General features: G+C 34.6%; 2 protein-coding genes and 1 pseudogene across 5 annotated transcripts; all 3 read right to left on the bottom strand.

Moving 5' to 3' along the window:
- Positions 1–274: 274 nt before the first annotated feature.
- On the bottom strand, positions 275–5,584 carry LOC21395152 (condensin complex subunit 2). 2 transcript variants are annotated; one of them, XM_024177294.1, is made up of 13 exons: positions 5,188–5,584; positions 4,886–4,984; positions 4,139–4,256; positions 3,644–3,717; positions 3,510–3,570; positions 3,221–3,421; positions 2,823–3,100; positions 2,554–2,698; positions 2,205–2,461; positions 2,050–2,080; positions 1,722–1,858; positions 1,330–1,437; positions 275–584 (listed from the first exon to the last, which is right to left on the bottom strand). In XM_024177294.1, exons 1-13 carry the CDS (start codon positions 5,455–5,457, stop codon positions 375–377), a joined length of 1,989 nt encoding a protein of 662 aa, XP_024033062.1. In that variant the 5' UTR covers positions 5,458–5,584; the 3' UTR covers positions 275–374. The 2 variants fall into 2 exon arrangements, with proteins under 2 accessions (XP_024033062.1, XP_024033064.1); XM_024177296.1 differs by having other exon boundaries at positions 2,205–2,455.
- Positions 5,585–8,004: 2,420 nt separating this feature from the next.
- Positions 8,005–9,591, bottom strand: LOC21395151 (annotated as a pseudogene).
- Positions 9,592–10,331: 740 nt separating this feature from the next.
- Positions 10,332–16,564, bottom strand: LOC21395150 (CSC1-like protein At3g21620). 3 transcript variants are annotated; one of them, XM_024177283.1, is made up of 13 exons: positions 16,550–16,564; positions 16,179–16,247; positions 14,688–15,037; positions 14,369–14,515; positions 14,097–14,232; positions 13,809–13,910; positions 13,110–13,229; positions 12,884–12,964; positions 12,245–12,585; positions 11,797–12,042; positions 11,348–11,672; positions 11,014–11,247; positions 10,332–10,884 (listed from the first exon to the last, which is right to left on the bottom strand). In XM_024177283.1, the coding sequence occupies exons 3-13, from the start codon at positions 14,999–15,001 to the stop codon at positions 10,630–10,632; spliced, it is 2,301 nt and encodes a 766-aa protein (XP_024033051.1). In that variant the 5' UTR covers positions 15,002–15,037; positions 16,179–16,247; positions 16,550–16,564; the 3' UTR covers positions 10,332–10,629. The 3 variants fall into 3 exon arrangements, with proteins under 3 accessions (XP_024033051.1, XP_024033053.1, XP_024033050.1); XM_024177285.1 differs by lacking the exon at positions 16,550–16,564 and having other exon boundaries at positions 11,014–11,154; positions 16,179–16,287; XM_024177282.1 differs by lacking the exon at positions 16,550–16,564 and having other exon boundaries at positions 16,179–16,286.
- Positions 16,565–19,419: the final 2,855 nt, after the last annotated feature.

Below are 19,419 nucleotides of genomic sequence, written 5' to 3'. Positions count from 1 at the left end.
CCATAACTTTTAAGGCATGAAAAACATGTACTAATCAAGGATATCCTTTGGTATATGTGACAATAAAAAAAAAAATTGCAGTTGCAGATTTTTGGCTATTTAAGTCTGGTTTGGAAACACTGTAAACGTTCAAGCAAAAAAAATATACATTATGCCCAGCCAAAAAAAAAAATATATTATGAACAAATGAAAAGGGTTGATCAGATAAATATACAAACTTCTAGGGAAGATACTTTTAGTATCAGAAGAATAATAGGAAGAATTACTACATGGAGTTGTTAGCATCACCATTTTCAAATGGTACAAAATATGAAGGAACACAGCTTTTACAAGGTACAAATCGATATCGATAAGATAAGAAATCCATAGACCTCTCAAGTTGAGCATATATTAGAAAGAGGAAGTTGTATAGTAAGATCGTCCATGTTGGTGTGACCATGGATGCTCAACCCATGCTCATTAGCTAGATGTAACAAGCATATGAAACACAAGTGAGGGGACACATCGTTGATAGTTGCGGCGGCTCTGCAGTCACTAGGTAAGTTGGCCAATATTTTCCTGAAGGATATTGGTTCTTCTTGATCCTTTTACAAAGATAGAAATTTAAGAATTAGAACTGACCCTTTCAAACGCATTATCTGCTAGAGACAAAACATCCGGTAAAGCATTGATAGCGTTAGAATTGGACCTACGTCTACCAAATGTGGAAAAATTTGGCATTCACATTGGTGTCAAATCGGACAGGATGAACAATATACAAAGAATATGTCTAAGCTATTTAGTGACGTGATGCAATTTTTCCTTCCCTATCAATTGAACAATCATTGGGTTATTTCACCACCAAGGTAACTTCAAACTTCCATCAATATCCAGAGATTTTTTATTTTATTTCATTTCGTGTAACAATATCCTTGGAACTTATTACTCTCCTAATATTATAATTATCCAGTTTGATGTATGAAATATATAGCCTTAGTAGGGAATGATAAATATATACAGCTCGATGTATGAATTATATGAAACTATGGATACAGCAGTTCCGTATATCAACATGAACTTGTATCTAGTGATCAAATAACATAGATAATAGGCTATAAGTTCATCTCCAGGTGGCCCACTATTTCATCAGGCGGGGAAAAAAAAATAGTTGATACACATCAATATTAACATGAGCGAGTAGATTTTCAAAGATAGAAGTTAAGTGACAGAATAGAATGACACAATCATCAAGCAATTCAAAATGAAAACCACAGGTTAAGAGTAGATATTAAATTTCGGACCATTTATATTTCTTCACCAAAAATCTACGCTATCAGTGGAATAGCATACCTGAATAACTTGATTAGATTGTTGCATATGGTCCCAGAGAGTTTCTTTAAGAGCCTGGACATCAACTTGTTTAGAAGTTTTATCATACTGGACTTCAATTTTATTCACCTGTATTGTTTAGATGAGAAAGCAAATAAGCTTAATCTGCAAACGAGTTACCCGTCTGTTTGAGTTAAAGTTGCGCACTAAAACACATTGTAACATTTCATTCTTCCAAATCTCGATGATATTTAACACCTGACAGAGTTCCAAACTAGAAATATTGTGTACATCTGTGGATCAAGGTTATAAGTCCGTCATTCAAATTCATAAGGCAACCTCACTATGAGTTCCAGCCCACATATAAATCCGAAAATCAGAAGTTAACCAAGCTAAAGAATAAGAAAACAAACCTGACGAGGTTGAGAAACAAGAGTGCTGGACTCCTCATCACTCTGGACAATTCGTTCATCACATTGGCCACCAAGTACACTTTCATTATCCCATGATGGATGTTGTCCGTAATCATCAAATTGTTGCATTGTCTCATCTGACAACAAAAACAAGATTCATAATCACGTTAACGTTATAGTGATGGACACCATATAACTAACATATGCACATCTTATCATTAAGGAAAAGAGAAAGAAGAAAGAAAAAACTGAAGAACAGAAATAAAATAAAATAAAAACAAAAAACAAAAAGATATGTGAGTCAATTATTTCCATCAAGTAGAACTACCTGAGAACTTTCTTCTTCTTCTCCCAATGCACTGCAGAAAGAAAAATCAATTCATAGGAAATATTTAGGCATAGGGAGTTTAAAGAAAAAGACCAAATATATATATATATATATATGTATATAATAAAAAACATCTAAGTTTGTCACAAATATACCTTCAGATTAGGTAGCAGAAACAACTTAACAAGATCCTCCGGTTGATAGTGGCAATCCTCAGGAAGCTTGGTATTGCAAGTTGCTTTATTTGCAGGCAGCAACAATGTCTTGGGATTTTTAGGAGGAGCAAAGATATCTAAAATCTCTTTGTACAAGGATCTTGTGAAATTGATTTCAGGTTCTACCTGTTTCTGGTTCCTCTTTTTCTTAGTTATTAGTGCCGAGCCATTTTCTTTTGGAGGATCAACATCTGAAGCTAGGATTACATATTCAAGATCACATTACCAAAAAGAGCCACTTGGAACAAAATATTAAAAAAGGAGCTGGTACTTGCATTGTGATACGAACCTTTAGTTTTGTGATACTTCCAATGCTCAGGACCTGCCCAAGCATTTTGTTTTGAAGCTAGTCCAAGACTTGAGAACAAATACTCATCAACGTTATTGAATCTGTCCTCAGCATTGTGGTCATAGAAAGTACTAGGTTCATGTTCCTGCATAAAATAACGATTTATGTGAAACATCTAATATTAGCTATAGTTGGAGAACAGTATGTGTAAAAGCGTTTGTGAAGCAGGCAAGTCAGGTTCTATTCGACGTGTAATCTGTAACAGAAACCTCATTATAATCTGGAAATGTTGAATCTGCATAACTTGGACCCTCATCTACCATGGCTTCCTCATGATCATGATCATTACTCCAGGTCACACAATCCTCAATTGCGTCATCATTAAACTCGGCCTCATTATAAACAGCATCTTCTGTCAATGTCTGGCCAGAAGAATTGAAATTTGATGGCCTTCTGTTATCTTCGTCAAATCGATTGACTATACTCCTAAGAGTTGGTGAGATTTCTTCTTTCACTCGCATATTCAGTACCATCTGTTCAATATATTCTGAAAAAAAAAAAAAAAGAGTTTCCAGGATAAGTTGATTTTGATTGAATTTCCTAATCTAGAGGCACCATATTGACAAGAGTTTCCAGGAATAAGATGTATCCAGAAATTGCAACATACCTTTAGCAAAAGAAAGATCAATTGTATTTGTTTTATCTTGTTGATTATCACATGATATGCACTTCCCTGGTACCTCCAGTGAATCAAAGAGCACTTTGCATCCACTGTATACTCCAAGATTGTTCATTAAAAGACCCTTGGCTCCACCTTCATCAAATTGTGCTGATGTCTGATGATAGAGTGGATCCACAGCGAATGCAACTGCAAAGGCAATAGTTTTTACCTTACGTTTGACCAAGTATTTAAAATCATAAAACTTATAGTAAAATAAGAAGGAAAATGTCTTCACCATCAAACTTTTTGACATTAAGAGCCTCAAAAGATGATTCCAGCGTTGACAAAGGTGAGAGCTGCATGTATGGATCTGGCTTTAGAATGTTAGTTCAGTAAATTAATCTACTCAACAAAATAAAGACTATCAACCTTTCTCTCTGTCTCTTTCTTTGATTGACCTCCTTTTTGTCCACTATCAACATTGGCATCGTCCACAACTGCATCTAATAAAAGGAGGTATGTGGTTAACAATTGTGAGTGGAGCACGCATGCAATAGAAGAATGCAACTGAGCTAGCTACTGAGGGTATAAAACACAGAAAGATCATTACGGCAAGCCATCAAATACATCTTATTGAAGCAAACTTTACAAACATAACAAAGTTTTTCAACCATCAACGTCCCAAAAGATTCAGGTTATCCAAATTTTGTTATAAATGTGTAGAACATAAAAAGGTTAGTTAAAAAAAAATAATAAAAAAAAAGATTATTTAAAACTTCCATTCTGTCCATCCTGAAAATATGAAATGATTAATATGCTCAGAAATATAATTCTCCCCAAGTCACAGACTCACATGATTATTCTAAAAGAAAGGTATGACAATTGAAAAACAAAAAGAAAAAGTTCGTTATGGTTAACCCTAACCTTGTTCATTTTCTTGACCTGCTCTATTCATCCCACCAAGGACTTTGTATGCCTCAGAGTGTACTGAATCCACCCTTAATGAATAAATCTTGACCCCAGCTTCAAGAGTGCAGCTTGCCTACAAATATAAAAGTGATAAGTTTAAGTGCACATAACAAGGGCAAAAGGTTATCAGATTGCACGTGCAGTGTTTAACATCTAGCAAAGAAGTAAGATTATATGTGCTTACAACAATATTGTTCAAACCATAATTTGTGCTTACAACAATACTAACCAAACCATAATTGTTCATTATAGGTATAAATTACATTTAAGTCTAATGTATGCGCACACATAACTAGCAAAACGCCGAAGGCAGAACATGGCCACAACCTAAGAAAACAATATTTTTTTAGTAAATTTCAAAATAAAAAACCAAAAGACGTTGAAGAATAACATCAAAAGAAACTAGTACAGTGGGATATCTCTCCCTCTCAATTTCTGTATGTCCTGCATATCTTAGTACCTGCGTCGATGTTTGGATTAATAGAATTCTGTTTATTTTTCCGGAACTATGAAATCTAGCTGGTCCATATCCAATTAACCCAGGTGTATGCTTAACTAAATGTAACGTTTAAACTTTAAAGTTCCCATATTTTTCCTAAATCCAAATCGGCTATCCACCTCCAAACTAATTTCACCTGAATTCTATGGAGAATCATTTTGCATTGCCGTTCTTAGTATAAATAAGAGCAGCAGCGGTATTACCTTTTGAAAATTGGTCTCCATGTCATTTTCTTCAACCTTGATAATCTCCGTTAAATGGTCTATCAGATTCAGTTCCCAAGTATTCTTCTGATTAATTTTCTGCAAAGAAATCAAATCGAACACAAAGTTTACATAAAGCATCAAAGTATACTAGACAGAAAATAATACCACAGTTCAACCGCAATTTTCCTAAACGGAAAAAAGAGTCAACCGAAATTGAAACCCTAACACAAACTCGAATATAATACGGAAATGCAAAAAGAATCGCACACAGAGTTTTACAGAGAAAATAAAGAACGGACGTTTTCGCTCGCAAGTTTGATGCAATTTTGGAACAACACAAGGATCTGCTGCTTGTCCAGACAGGGATCGAGATCGTCGCGACAGGGAAGCGCATTGGCAGTGACGGTCTTCCGGCGAATTGCGGCGGCGCGTGCAGCGCGTGCCTGTGCGCGCTCAAGCTGGTCATCGTTGGAGCCCAAGAAGAAGGGGCTGGTGCTAGACTGGAGGCGCGACGACATGGGAACCTTCTGCTTCTGGTTGGTTGGGTTAGAGCTAAGAATTTCCGCCATGATCTGCTTGGAACTTCTGCGTTCCTGCAATTTGATCGGATAAAATTAGGGTTTCTGGAGGCTTGAATTTGGGAGAACGTTTTCAGTTTTGTTTTTGATAAACGAATTTGGGAGAAATTTAGGGTTGAAGTTCGTACGCGAGAAAGAAATGGGGTCCTTACTGCTTTGAAGCAGAAAAAGGGTTTCCCTCCGTTTTTGCGTGTTTGAAATTTCGAGTCGAGTTGTCTAACTGACACGGCGTCGTTTTGTTGTCTTAAGGCACTTGTTAGTTTTTTGGTTGGAGCTAATTGAATAGAATGGAACATGTAGGTGATTTTTAATTCGATTTTGTCAATTCATTAACAAACATTCTTAAGGCCGTCGCGTTTGAAGAGAATTTTTTTATTTAAATTTTTTATGAAAAGAAAACATTATAATAGAATTAGAATTATGGATTTAAATACGTGTATTAAACGAGCCTTAAATAATTAAAAGTTAAAAATAATTAAAAGTTAAAACGTAACAGTGTGCTATTTATTTTGTAGGTCCAACTTGAACAATTTATTTAAATTAAAAAATTTAAAGAGAAATTTAGGATATAAATTAAATATAACATTCAAAATAGCATAATACATTTTAACACAAAATAAAACAATACATTGAATATGACATGCTTACATTTTTTCCGCCAAATACAAAATCGACATATCAAGGGACATAATTATGAGGAAGAATACTTTTGTCACCTAAACGTCAAATCTCAGCATTAAAAGGATGTAAAGTGTCTAGATTTTACCTCTAAATAAGGGTGTTCACGCCCACATATCGATAATTACAAATTACGAATCAAATAATAAGTGAACCCAAAAATATCGTGGGGATTTCACCAACGCTAAAACAAAACAAAAAGTTTCCCAAATCTAACCCAAACTAACAAGTATTCTTTTTTTGCAAAATATTTGATTGAAAAGCACATTTTTGCACTTCTCTCACAAATTCATTTCAAGAAACTTATCATAACGGACGAATTTGTAACATATTGTTGATGCAAGATTTGGAGTCACAAAATGAGAGAAAGCTACGGACTGGGGGCACCGAGGGGCTCCCCAAGGACTCCGATGCTTAAGTTAGACATGGGTCCTAGGGAAAAGTGAGCATAACTCAGTATTTAATGATATAGAGCACTAGTGGTGGTGCTTGTGCCCACGAGATTCCGAGGAAAGCTCGCCGGTGTAAATGTAGAGAGAGAGAGTAGTAGTGGTGGTGAAAGATCTCCATAGTTTGGCCCTTCTCAAGGAGAGCCCTTTTTGCCTCTTAGGGGATGTTTGGTGGAGGTATTCGTTTCCTGATTCGAATCATGATTCATGATTCGTTACAGTATCTTCTCTCATAAAAAATTCACGTAAATCGAAAATAATTCGAATCACATGGTTTGAATCCTCCAACTAAACGTCCTCTTAGTATTGTGGAATAGAGTGGAGAGGTTGGGAGAATAGTGGCTTGAGAGCCCAAAATTGAGGAACCCCTTTACCTTGTAAGTGGAGGCCGAGATTTTCCTAACCCGTACAAACAAAAACTAGGACAAATATTCATAACAAAAAAAGTGTGCCAAATAAAACCCAATCTAACCCGTGAGAATTTATTTGGATTGGGTGGGTTGTCGGTTTTCGGCTTCGGTGAAGAGCCATGCCCTGAATTAGGTAAACGGAGAAAGACATGGCCAAAGGTGCCTGAAAATCATGTTCAATTTTAGTGTCCAGATTACTTTCTTTAGTCTACAGCCACTAGAGCGGACTTCCCTTTGACAAACCGGTGTGCAGTGCAAGATTTATTCGTTTCGCTAGTTTGAATCATAACTCAACTTTTTACAACAATGTTTTTTTTCATAAAAATTTAAATTCAACTTTATTTGTTATAGTGTTTACTCTCACATGAATTTCACTTTTTAATCAAGTTCTCAACTCGAACAAGCTAAACGAATGGGGCCTTGAACTTTCCTTTTAGTATCTTGCATCTACGGAACAGTCCAACTTTGTCAGCTTGCACAATTTGTTATGTGAAGCTGACTTAAAGCTAACTAGAATGTCTTGTCCTGGCTATTATGATACGTGCTTGTGAACCTATTTGAAAGCAATTTCTACCCTTTTATCACAATCATATCATGATCCAAGACTCAGAAAAAATTCTGCCTTGTTCTGGGGAATATACTGAAGAGCTGCTTGCATAGCTCATTGTAACCAAATGCATATGACAACTATACCACCCACCAAGGAAGTAATTAAACAATTGAAAGAAAATGTAGATTAGCAGCCAGACTAGTCATCGATAACGAAAAGAATGAATAAATATATTGATATGTATCAAGAGTTCAGAGTTGCACAACAGGAGAATCCTTTAATTTAATAAAAGTGACTTCAGATATGACAGCGTTCAAATTAACCTTAAGAATTAAGATTAAGGAATTAACTCACTTTTCAACAGGCTCCTCCGGACCTTGCTTGTATTGCACATACTCAGCAGCCCATCAGTAAAATACTCAAAGAATCGGTATCCACTACCACATATTTTCTAGGAGTCTTTCATCAGATATGCTACTATGCATCCCAAAACCGCACCAGCAACAACCTTACCAATGGAAAAAAATGGTCATTAATACGTGACGATAAGGACAGTAAAAGATTCACAAAAGAAAAATACAGTGCTTTCATGAACTCATTACAAATGTGTTACTAAACAGTGTGAAATGAATCATGGAAAAACCAGTTGAAGGAAATTAAACAAAGTTCAGTGACTTATTAGTGCTAAGACTAATTGCTCTGTTTATCAAATAAAACATCAATAAAACTTGTGATTTCCGTCTTTTTACTTTTTCCCACTCCGCGATTACAGATTCTAATGAAAAGTGTGCACAACAGATTATTACTTCATTATTCTCTGGTCCACAGCAACCAAAACAAGATAATCTCAAAACACAAATATCAAGGCATGTCAACAGTGTCAAATATCATGGACAGTTGCTACATCAAAGCTAGCATATGAACCGTTCAATTATACTAGCATGAAAGAAGCATAAAAGCAGACACAAAAACAAAATGCATCAAGAGTGCAGGAATACCTGAGGTGGAGTATGCCCTAGAGAATCACGTAGAGCTGTAGCATTGGATAACGGATGCTCTGGAGGAAGCTCACACACAATTTGGTTCAACAACTGCAAATAACAAGCAATGTGGTTATCAAACGCAACACATGAAATAAATTCAATCAGGAACTAACCTACGAAAGTATCACCACAACAAAGATAAACCCAAACACCAAATTGGTTGGAAAAAGGGAGAGCTTACTTCAGCTTGCCGACCGGCATGAAGTCTAACTCCTGTGGCATCATACATTACCTGCAAAAGCTCCAACATAGTCACGCACACGCACACATGATCTCGCTAAAAAATTTACCCAGAAACTCGTCGAGAAACAATCCATTCCATGTCAACATTTCAACACGCAACACAATCAAGTATACAACTCTGGACATTTTTAAACCAAATTCAGCTGGCTGTATCTCATATTCACATCATGCTATCAAAACACAATCTACATCTATGAACAAGGAGTCCTTGCAATTAGCAGATATTTCATTTAGCAGTGATCTTTAAATGCTTTTCTTCATTTCTTAATCAACTAAAGGAATCAATTTCCTATTCCTATTATTACCAAAAGAGCAAGACTTGCAGCGAGAAGTAATCTAATCTAAAACAAACAAGAAGATGGAGCTTTTGATATTACGTACAACGCAAGCCAAAACCACCGCAACGGCCCAGAGCTCTAGCCGCCGCCAGAGCCATCACCATCGCGGAGTGCGACGACGGCATTCTGCCGGAATCCAGCATTCTCTTTGAATCCCATCTCTTATCCTTGTACCTAATCATATGCCAATCTAGGATTAAAATCCACACAAAATAACAAAGAAAAGCTACACAGCTTTATTTTTCACGGAAATGGCACAGATCGTACGGACCAGGTGGTGAAGAGCTTGAGGAACTGAGCGACGGCGCAGGCGAGGAACGCGGAGAGCAGAGGGAGATTGGAAGGTAAAACCGACGAATGCGACGCCGTTCCGGCGCCGGAATTCGCGTCGGCGATTGTAAGCACCTCGTCCATTTTCAAGCCGAACCGAGAAAAGAATTGAAGAAGCTCTTGTAGCTCTTCTCTTATTAAGCTTTGAAAGAAAGAGGAAGAAGAAAGATTCTGTTTGTCTGAAAATGAATTCTTCTCAGTTGATTAGAGAATGAGCTCAAGTGAGCTTAAATATACTGATTAGCGTAACTAACACCTAACTAATTGTTCTAACAACTAATCAAAACATGCCAGCTGTACAATCTAAAACTAACTGATTATTTACAATTCTGCTAGATAACTAACTAGGCTTAGCAGAACTACTTTCTCTAACATCTCTCAATGTGAGTCAATGTCGGAACGAGCGGGCTCCGAGTCAGGTAGTTCGGCCGTGTAGGTTCTACCGGAGGATTGGCCCCACCATTGATTGACAGATTAGATTTTAGATTATTGGGAGCAACATGAACTTGGGACTAGGCTGTCTGTTTTGTCTCTTCTGTTTCTTTTTTGTTTTCCCCACGACAAAAACGGTGATAAATATATAACTGTAATAAACAAGGAGTCACTCTGTCCAAATGTGAAACTGGAAATTTGGGATTCTCAGGCATTCTTTTTTTTACCAACAGTTTTTAAATTTTTTTTTTTTTTTTCCAACAAAGAAAGAAGTACATAATTCTTTTTTTTTTCTTTTCTTTTCCTCAGAGCAAAGAGAAAAAAAAAAAAAGTACACTCTTCTTTTTTTACTTAAAAAAAGAACCTTTTATTTTGTGACTAAATTTGCTGTTTTTTCGATTTTTTGGTTCATAGTTTTGAAAATAAATTAAAATTTGGGATATGGAATTGGAAAACTGTCAGTTTCAGGGAAAAAGCTACTAAACAGTGACCAAAGAGCCTCTCTTACAAGCCATGCTCTCTCTCTGTGTTGCGTTGCTATAAAAAACTCTGCGCTCTATATTTTTCCACTACAAAGTGAAATAACTATCCTCGCTTACCGTTTTCTGTAAATTTACAATCTCACCTGAACAAGAGTTTTAACCCCAGAAATAGAAAATGTACAGAAATGATGATGAAGAAGATGCATGTTTAATAATCATGATCAACTTCAGGCAATAAGGGGTTTAATGGCCCGCTCTGCTTGCTAGGTAATGGTGTGTTTCTTCGAGATTGACGTTTCGTTGGCACGATCGCAGGCTCCTCCTTCAAGTCTTCTGTAGCCGCATCGCTGTCGCTGTCGTCCTCACCCTTGAAAACTGGGTGGACGTAGGCGTTTTGGAGGAAACCTTTCAGGTTCAGATTCGGTTCTCTTGCGCGTTCCAGTGTGTCTTTCATCATTGCTTCCTGAGAACCCGCCGAAGAGGAGACAAAGAGTAAGAACAACTAAAGATTACCATGCAAGTATCAGAAACAATACAAACTACAGAATTACGTATTAGTATATATATATACACTTAAGCAAGAACCTCAAACCTGCAAGGGATAGGTCACGAAAGCGGGTTCATAACGGCCTTTGCAGAAAAAATGGAACCATATGGTCAAGACTGGGAGCGTTATGAGCAATGGAGTTGATTGAGTTGCTTCTTTTGTACTTAACAACCCCATGAGTAGCAGCTGTGAAACAACAAGGGCGGTTATTATGCGCCTGTGGACATCAGGCCAGAACGCCGCAGCACTCTCATACTCTTGATTGTAGACATTTATAATCTAGATTCCATGCAACAACTTCATGAGCACACATCCTCGATCAAATCCATAAATAGGGAGTAAATATTTTATTGAGCATTAAGAAAATTGTGAGTCGTACCTGATGACGATACACAACATATGCCAGAGCAAAGAACACTATAATGAAAGGAAGTAGGACCGGAGTCACCACTGCGTAAACGAGGCCAAGCAAGAAATAAAGTTGGATTTGAGGTTCTCCAGTGTTGAAACCAAGGCTTCCTGGATCCATTGCCTCTTCTCTGTCCTTTTCGGTCTTCACCAAGAAGAAATTCTTAAAGTGATAAATTATTAGCGGTTTCAATCTTAGAATCTCCCCAGCAACGCCAGCCCATCCATCAACCATTGTATAGGTTATAAAGAAAGTTGCCTTCATAGGAATAGAGACGCCAATCGTTTCTGGGATTCTGCACAAAGTAGCCAGTTAATACCATAATATAGGGTCAAGGTAGAACTGAATGTCCCAATACAAAAAACTTTAGCTTATAAATTAATCCTGGGTACGCAAAGCTGCGGTGTGTAGCTACTTACTTATTTGCAGATTGGTGTATAAAAGTATCCAGTTGTTGAAATGCAGTTCCGGTAATTATGCTCCCGAGAAATACATTAATAAATTGGAAAATGTAATATCTAGTAGCAGATCTTCTCTCAAGAGCTGAAATGCTGTTAAATCCTTCAAATTTGGACATTAGCATCAATATCGAAGGTAGAAAAATAAGAAAAATCTTCAATGCAATTCCCGGAAGGAACCCTTGTATAACATACTTCATAAAATTCCTGCATAATAAAGATATTAATTAAACAACAAATAATCACCCACCCCAGACCAAGAATACCCAAGCAACCATCAACTGAAACCAAATATGAAACTGAACGCAGACTTCCATGAAGTCAAAAGTGAGAACCATGCAACAAAAGTAGACAACAAATGCATATAAAAGGAAATAAAGAGAAGAAAGAGGACAAAAAAGACACTCACAATTCAATAATGGGCTTCAGGAAGGGGACTGCTTTCTCAATGCCCTCTATATTTGCGAGGGACTGTACAAATGCAATTGGAATCATGAAGAAGAAGGTAAGGAAGAAGAAGGCGACACCACTAATGAGCCTTCTTATTGCCAGCGAAACATACGGGATTGATAGATTATCCCAATATATATCACGGGGTTCTGGAGCCCTTTCAGTCAACCATATAGTTGGATTTCTCATTTGTTGAGTTTGTGCACAAACAGCAGCACCCCATCGAGTCTTGAAAGACACAAATGCCGCTGGCACGACGGATTTAGGATTCTTCGATATCCGGTCTCTCTCAAAGGATATCTAAGTCATGTGCAAAAGAAGCACAACTATGAGTTAAAAATCCTTTTAAACTGACGAACAAATTAATCATATCATGAAAAGATAAGCTGAAAAACCTTGACTATATGGAATTCGTGCAAGAAAATCAAATTTGAAAACTAGGATTAACCAGTGCATCCAATGGTTCTACATAAACTTCCTTTGCTTTTTACTCAGCTCTTTGTTTCACTTAAAAATAGAAGCATTAAAAATGACAGAACACCTAAAAGATTTCATATTAGACAAGTGAAATTCAAGAAGCTTGAGGACAGTTGCTTACTTCTTTTGACAGTCTCTCAATTTCTGATGTATAGAAATCGATGGCGTCCATCCTGTTTCCAAATAGACCAAGGAAACCTGTCTGCTCACAATAATAGCTCCAATAACTAATAAATGAAAGAGTTGGTAAAATGCCATACAACCTTTTCAAGCTGAGACATCGAGTCACCAGAAAGAACAATAAAATCTGGAAGGTGTCTGCTGAACAGCTGTTATTTCAGTAATACCTTTACCATTGACCTTTTAGATTCATTTCTGGAGAATCTAAGTTGATAAAAATCAAGCCAATTCTGCGTCTTTTTCTTCTCATTGACTAAATGGGAAAGTTTGTTCGCATTGTAAACGACCTGCACAAAGATATTTTGGTAAGCAAAGTAACTACGTATACATTAGTAACAAAAATCTGAATAAATCAATGCAGCAAAGGGACTAGCATGGACAATATAAGCTTATTAAAGTTTCTTTCCGTTTCCTATTATCAGGAGAAATTACCAAATCAAAGTAGATTAGGATGATTTCATGACTCATGGATATTTAACAAATTACAGTGGTATTTGGCATAGAATGATATCACATGGTTGTTTTTGTCATTGCTGTAGCTGTTTTTTTTTTTTTTTTTTTTTTTTTTTTTTTTTTTTTTTTTTTTTTTTTTTTTTGTACAAAATGATATTAGGATGATATCACTAACATTCCGTTTCCCATTATCATGAGTAATTACCAAATCAAAGAAAATTAGGACGATTTCATGAGTCATACATATTTAACAAATTAAGGTGGTATTTGTCACGAACGTTCAAATTTGTTTTTTTGCACAAAATGATATTGGGATGTGAAGCAAGCAATAATGTGCAAAAAGGAGGAATGAAAAGCGCACATATATCATACAGTTGAGGAAATATTTTATAATGTATGCAGGAGGATCAAACCTGATGAGTAAGGTAGTGATCAGGATGGTTGACCAAAAAAAAGTGTTCCACGTTCTCGCTAACAGATTCATCAGGATCTGGCGGAACATTTCTGACAAGTACCTGTACGAAATAATTGAATTCATCCCTAAGTGATAAGAAGTAAAAATATAATATGAAGAGACCACTTTCAAACCTAACATTTTGCTGACCCCCTCAAAAAATAAGGAAAGGTTATCTTTATGCATTATGCCTGCTTATAGTATAGCAGTGGCATTGGCGTACTTTGCTTAAAGAAACCGGACATACAGTGAACTGATCAGGTTGCCGATGTTCCGAGGCAAGGAAATGCAACCTCATCGATGCAACTTTCTCGTATTCCTTTTTGAGTATGTAGCATGTCCAAAAGGTAAAAGCATAAGCCATGACCAAGTGTGTCCAGAATCTAAAACAAGGCAGATTTCATTTGATGTCATTGCAAGCTAGGTGAATTCTAAAGCAAGTTTACATTGATTCATAACTAGCATTTCACAAGGAGAAAATACCGCACAAAGTATGTCAACTAGAATTAAAATCTTTACCTCCGTGATCCAATAGGAATGTTAGAAATAGACAGCTTATCTACATCGCTATATGTTAAATTTGAACCCTTCAAGGTGTCATTGGTCCAATTGACTGGAGCCATGATTGCAAAAGAAAGGAATGCGATCGGAGTAAAAATCTTAAGCCTGCACTTTGAACAGAAAATAAAGCCTAATTAATAAGACAACAGCGAGAGATGTACAAAATCAGATTCCAAAAGAAGGAAAAGATTCTGTTCACATGTTAAATGTTAGCAAAGTAGAACAGCAGTTGAGGAGGAAGTAGAGAGCGTTTAACATTAAATGGACAGATTCTTACCCAGTAAGGTAAATTCTCAAGTAAACAGCAGAGTCTAGTCCTGCATGATCGATGAGCTCGGGTTCCGGCATTTGTAGTGCGGCGGGCATCCAGTTGAGAAACCTGACGTAGGACCTGAAGTCCAAATTGACAAACTTGTTTATGAATGCGCCTCCGCGCAATGGGCTGAACCTTAAGCCTTTAAGATACCATTTCGGAAAATAGACCCTGTCGTTGACCGGCTGAATCCGGAGTATGGCAAATGCAATAAAAAATGCAAATGCACTAAGAATATTTATAGCTGCTCCAACTGCTATATCATTCAGTGTAGCCATATCTCCACTTCGAAGACTCACAAACAGCTGCGTGTTCTGTTGGTTCAAAATAGAAAGCGGAAAAAAGGGGCTTCAAATAAATAAACTAGTATGTGTGGGACCCAAATATAGACTTTCGGCCAAATCACCCAAAAAAAACAAAACAAAAAAACTGTAGGAGATAAAAGAAACAAAAAGAACCGTTCTTTTGCCAAGGAATTAAAAGAACGGTTCGTGTGAATTTGAATTATCTCTCTCTTTTTCGACATTTAGTGCAGAGAGTATCCTCTCAGTCAAAATTAGAAGTTGTGCTAATCAAGTCCAATCAAAATAAAGCAGAACAGCAATATGCGAAATATGAAAAGCTATTCATATGCGAATAGTACCCAAAAACAAAAAACAAAAAACAACAAAATCTGACAGCCCAATTTCTTAAATTTGGAACTTTGTTGAAGTCATGATGGTCCGTTTATTTAATCTATTTGAGTTTAAAATTTAAATTTTATTATAGTAAAATTTTTTTAAAAATAATCACATTTAATTTTTTTATTACAGTAAAAAATTATCACGTAAAGTCACATCTCAACTCGAATCAGTAAACTAAACATACTTTCTTAAAATTGACAGCAGAAAAGTTGACAAATAAACGAAGGCAACTTGAAATCAACATTTATAAGTTTTATTGATTGAAATACCAAATTTTTTGGCCTACCTGAGAAGAAACAAAGTACAAAGTACGTACATTTGCAAGAAAGTAAAAATTCGCTCTGAAATTTTCTCTTAAAAAAAAATCACTTTGAGAAAAATATACGAGTCAAATATTCCAGAGAAACTAAAATGCATAACTGAATCCTTGAACCTCTCTATTTTCGTTTATAGCCCAAACAGATCCCCGAATTAATTTCCAAGATAAGAAGAGAAAGAAACGGATTTTACGCATAAAATTCCTACTAAATAATAAATACAAATAAGAAACAAGATTTCCGTTTCACATTTTCCCGGCAACCAAGCAAACAAAATACAGTAGAGCACTGATCAAAGAACTAGAACACATCTAACATCTTCTTCTACCCAACTTTTTTCACCAAAAAAGATAAATAGAAAATAAATAAAAAATCACATGTACACTGATACTCTTTCACACTCAAATAAAAAATAAAAAACAAAAACAAAAATAATGAAAAAAAAAACAACTAACCTTAAAGGTTTAACATTCAGAGTCAGACGCGTTGTTTTCAGTTACATACACTGCTCTACGATTCACGAACTGCGTCGAATTCTCAAACAAATCCAAACGAGAAGATCGCATCAGGAGAATAAGATAGTCAAAAAAAGTTCATTATAATAGCTACACTCACATTATTATACTATCAACCAATCCATATAGAGAGAGAGAGAGGAGAGAGAGAGAGAGAGAGAAATCAGTTTTCTGCAAATGTCGTTATCTTGCTGAAGTAGAAAAAAAACGCACAACAAAATATTTAATTCGAAAACGAAACGATATATTTATATTCATATATTTATTACGTTTAATTTATATGTATTTATTGATATAATAATGGTTCACACCTCACAGTGGACTGAGGTGGCATCCGATGACGCTTCACCACTAACCGTCGTCGCTTCCGTTTCCGTTTCTGTTTGTGTATTTCGTTCTTCTACAAATCTATTAACAGAAAAATAATAAAATAATGAATAATGTAAAAATTATTTTTTTTTTTGTAACACGCCACAGGGATTTGGTTGTCGGCAAATTTTATGTGAAAAAAAAGCAGTTTCTCTCTCTAGAAAAGGGGGCATAAAGGACAAAACTTTTCTGTCTCTAACGGCTACTTCTGTTCTCTCTCTCTCTCTCTCTCTCTTATGCGTTTAATGTCTGTGTGTGAATGGAGTTTTAGGCTGTTTCGGCTGTGGAAATTAGACACCTGGCCGCATATGTTTGCTGATGAGATAGTTTAGACAAGTGGTCTTTGCTTTCTTGTTGTTTAAGTTTTTTTCCTGGACTTTCTCCTAAGTTAAATTTTAATTGTTAAATTTAATTAAAATTACGTTAAAAAATTATAAAAAAGACAATTTTTTATAAGGGTATCAGTAGTTTTTTTTTTTTTTTTTTTTTTTTTTAGACTTGTTTCTATTTCCTTTCTGATTAAGGCAGTTTTTTAATTGCATGAGCAAAAAGGTAGATTTTATATTTGTTTAAAAAGCAAAGTAAGGAACGTTTTGATCCTGAGATAATTGTAATGGTTACACCAAAAATGTGTTAATTGCCATTCATTAATTGTTTGGTTAAAGGAAGAATGAATTTGGTGTGTTAATGGAGTTTATTTAATGGGGTTTCCTTCCTTTTTCTATGTGAAATGCATAATTAGTATGTGATCCGATTCTTTTTCATTATTATGATTATTAGAGGAGATGCTATCTTTTCTTTCCTTCTTTTCCACAATATAAAAAGCAATTCTTATTGTGGTAGAAGTGTGCCCTCTTTTTGGCATTTTTTTAAATGAGCTATCTTCTATTTTTAATCTTAATAGAAAATGAGCAAACACATGCATGTCATAGTGGCAAACTTTTCTTTTGCATATTTGTTACAAGACTCATGACCAATTAAGAGAGAGGCTCAGAAAAAATAAATTACTAGTGGTTTTATTTTTAACTGTTAAATTTATATTAGAAATTGTCGGTTTTATATATTTTTTTAATTTGATGTGATTTTAACATAATTTAAAAATAAATACTATCAGTAGGACTGACTTGTAAAAGAAACTCTCAAAATAGTAATTGATAAAAATAATTGAAAATATGTTAGAACTTTAAAGGAATGTAAATAGATATGTTAAAAACTGACGAGCTTTAAGTCATTTCAGTTTCTTTACAATATGGGGGGTACAATCATATTTAACTTGGAAAGTTTAATATATGACAAATGGACCATAATCATATTTAACTTGGAAAGTTTAATGTATGACAAATGGACCATGGCATAAGAATAAATTAAAAGACAAACCAATGCATGTGAAGAGCATTTGTAGGTGGGCTATCTTTGCAAGCTATTATTAGGACTCAAATGTGACATGTGTAAGACATTGTCCATTGCCAATCCATTGGCAAAACTCTTAGCTAAAAAAAAAAAAAATTATATATATATAATGAAAAAAAAAACCATTGGACGAAGCTATTATAAATCTAATAAATAAACCGACTGTTTTCTCCCCAACTGCCATTAAGATTTCAAAAGCTAAACAGGTCAAATATTCTTCTCGCTACAAAATCCTTCTTCACCGGCCAAAGCTCCCAACTAGGTCATTACCTGTTGCTTTTTCGTCTTTCATGTGGTAAATTACCCTTTAAATTACTAGTAAATTAAAAAGTAACATTTCTTCCAAGTAAATTAGTAAAGCTATTTATTCTTCTACCCATCAATCATCATTAACCATTTCCCTCTATCTGGTAGACTGGTAAAACACTGGTCCCCACGGGGACCTACACCATTTTACTCATTCAACCATGTGGGGTATTTCCCATGAAATTTTGTATATATGTATGTTTAAATGCTATTCTATTTTTTATCATTTTTATTTTAGTTTATTAGCTATGTGAAGTTAGCAAACATAGGCTTAGTTTGGTATTATTTTTCCTTCCTAAAATTAGTTTCTGTTTGTAGCAGAAGTTGATTTTAGTGTTTGATAAATCTCTTTAAAAGTACTTTTTGAATAATTTTTCAAGAATCTACAGCGAAAATCAGAAGCCTATAAGCAACTTTAGCTTTTAGATTGTGCAGGAATCAACATAGTATAATTAATGAAACTTTCATAATACCCATAATACCCCTAATACAATTTAAAATTTACAATCTTCCTAATTTAAAATTCAGACTTGTAATATAATATAATATAATAGTAATATTGTAACAAATAATATCATAATTATATTAATAACTCTAATCTTATTATTTTATCATATAATATGATAGTATAATAATATTATAATTATTTTAATAATATGATATTATAATTATAATAGAATTATAATATGATATTATAATGATAATATGATATTGTAATTATTATTTTATAATATATTATTTATTATATTATATTGATATAATTATATTTATTGTATTAATAATAATATAATAATTAATATAATTTTATAGTTCTAATATTATTATATATTATAGTGTATTATACATGTTATGGTTATATAATATATTAATTATAATATATTTGTTTAATATAATAAAATTGTAATTTTTAATTATATTATAACTGAAATATTATTATTTCTTATGTAATATCATAATATGTTTTATAGTATTGTAGTTATATTAACCATTTTAATAATATTATTATATTCTATATCATAATTATATAATAAGTTATTTAATAATAGTTTTATTGTATTATATTAAATATAATAATAAATATACATTATATTCTAAT

This window comes from Morus notabilis, unplaced genomic scaffold, assembly GCF_000414095.1.
Source record: "Morus notabilis unplaced genomic scaffold, ASM41409v2 Scaffold801, whole genome shotgun sequence".
Classification (NCBI taxonomy): Eukaryota; Viridiplantae; Streptophyta; class Magnoliopsida; order Rosales; family Moraceae; genus Morus; species Morus notabilis.
Note: the sequence above shows the minus strand (reverse complement) of the source record. Positions and strands in the feature narration are given on the sequence as shown.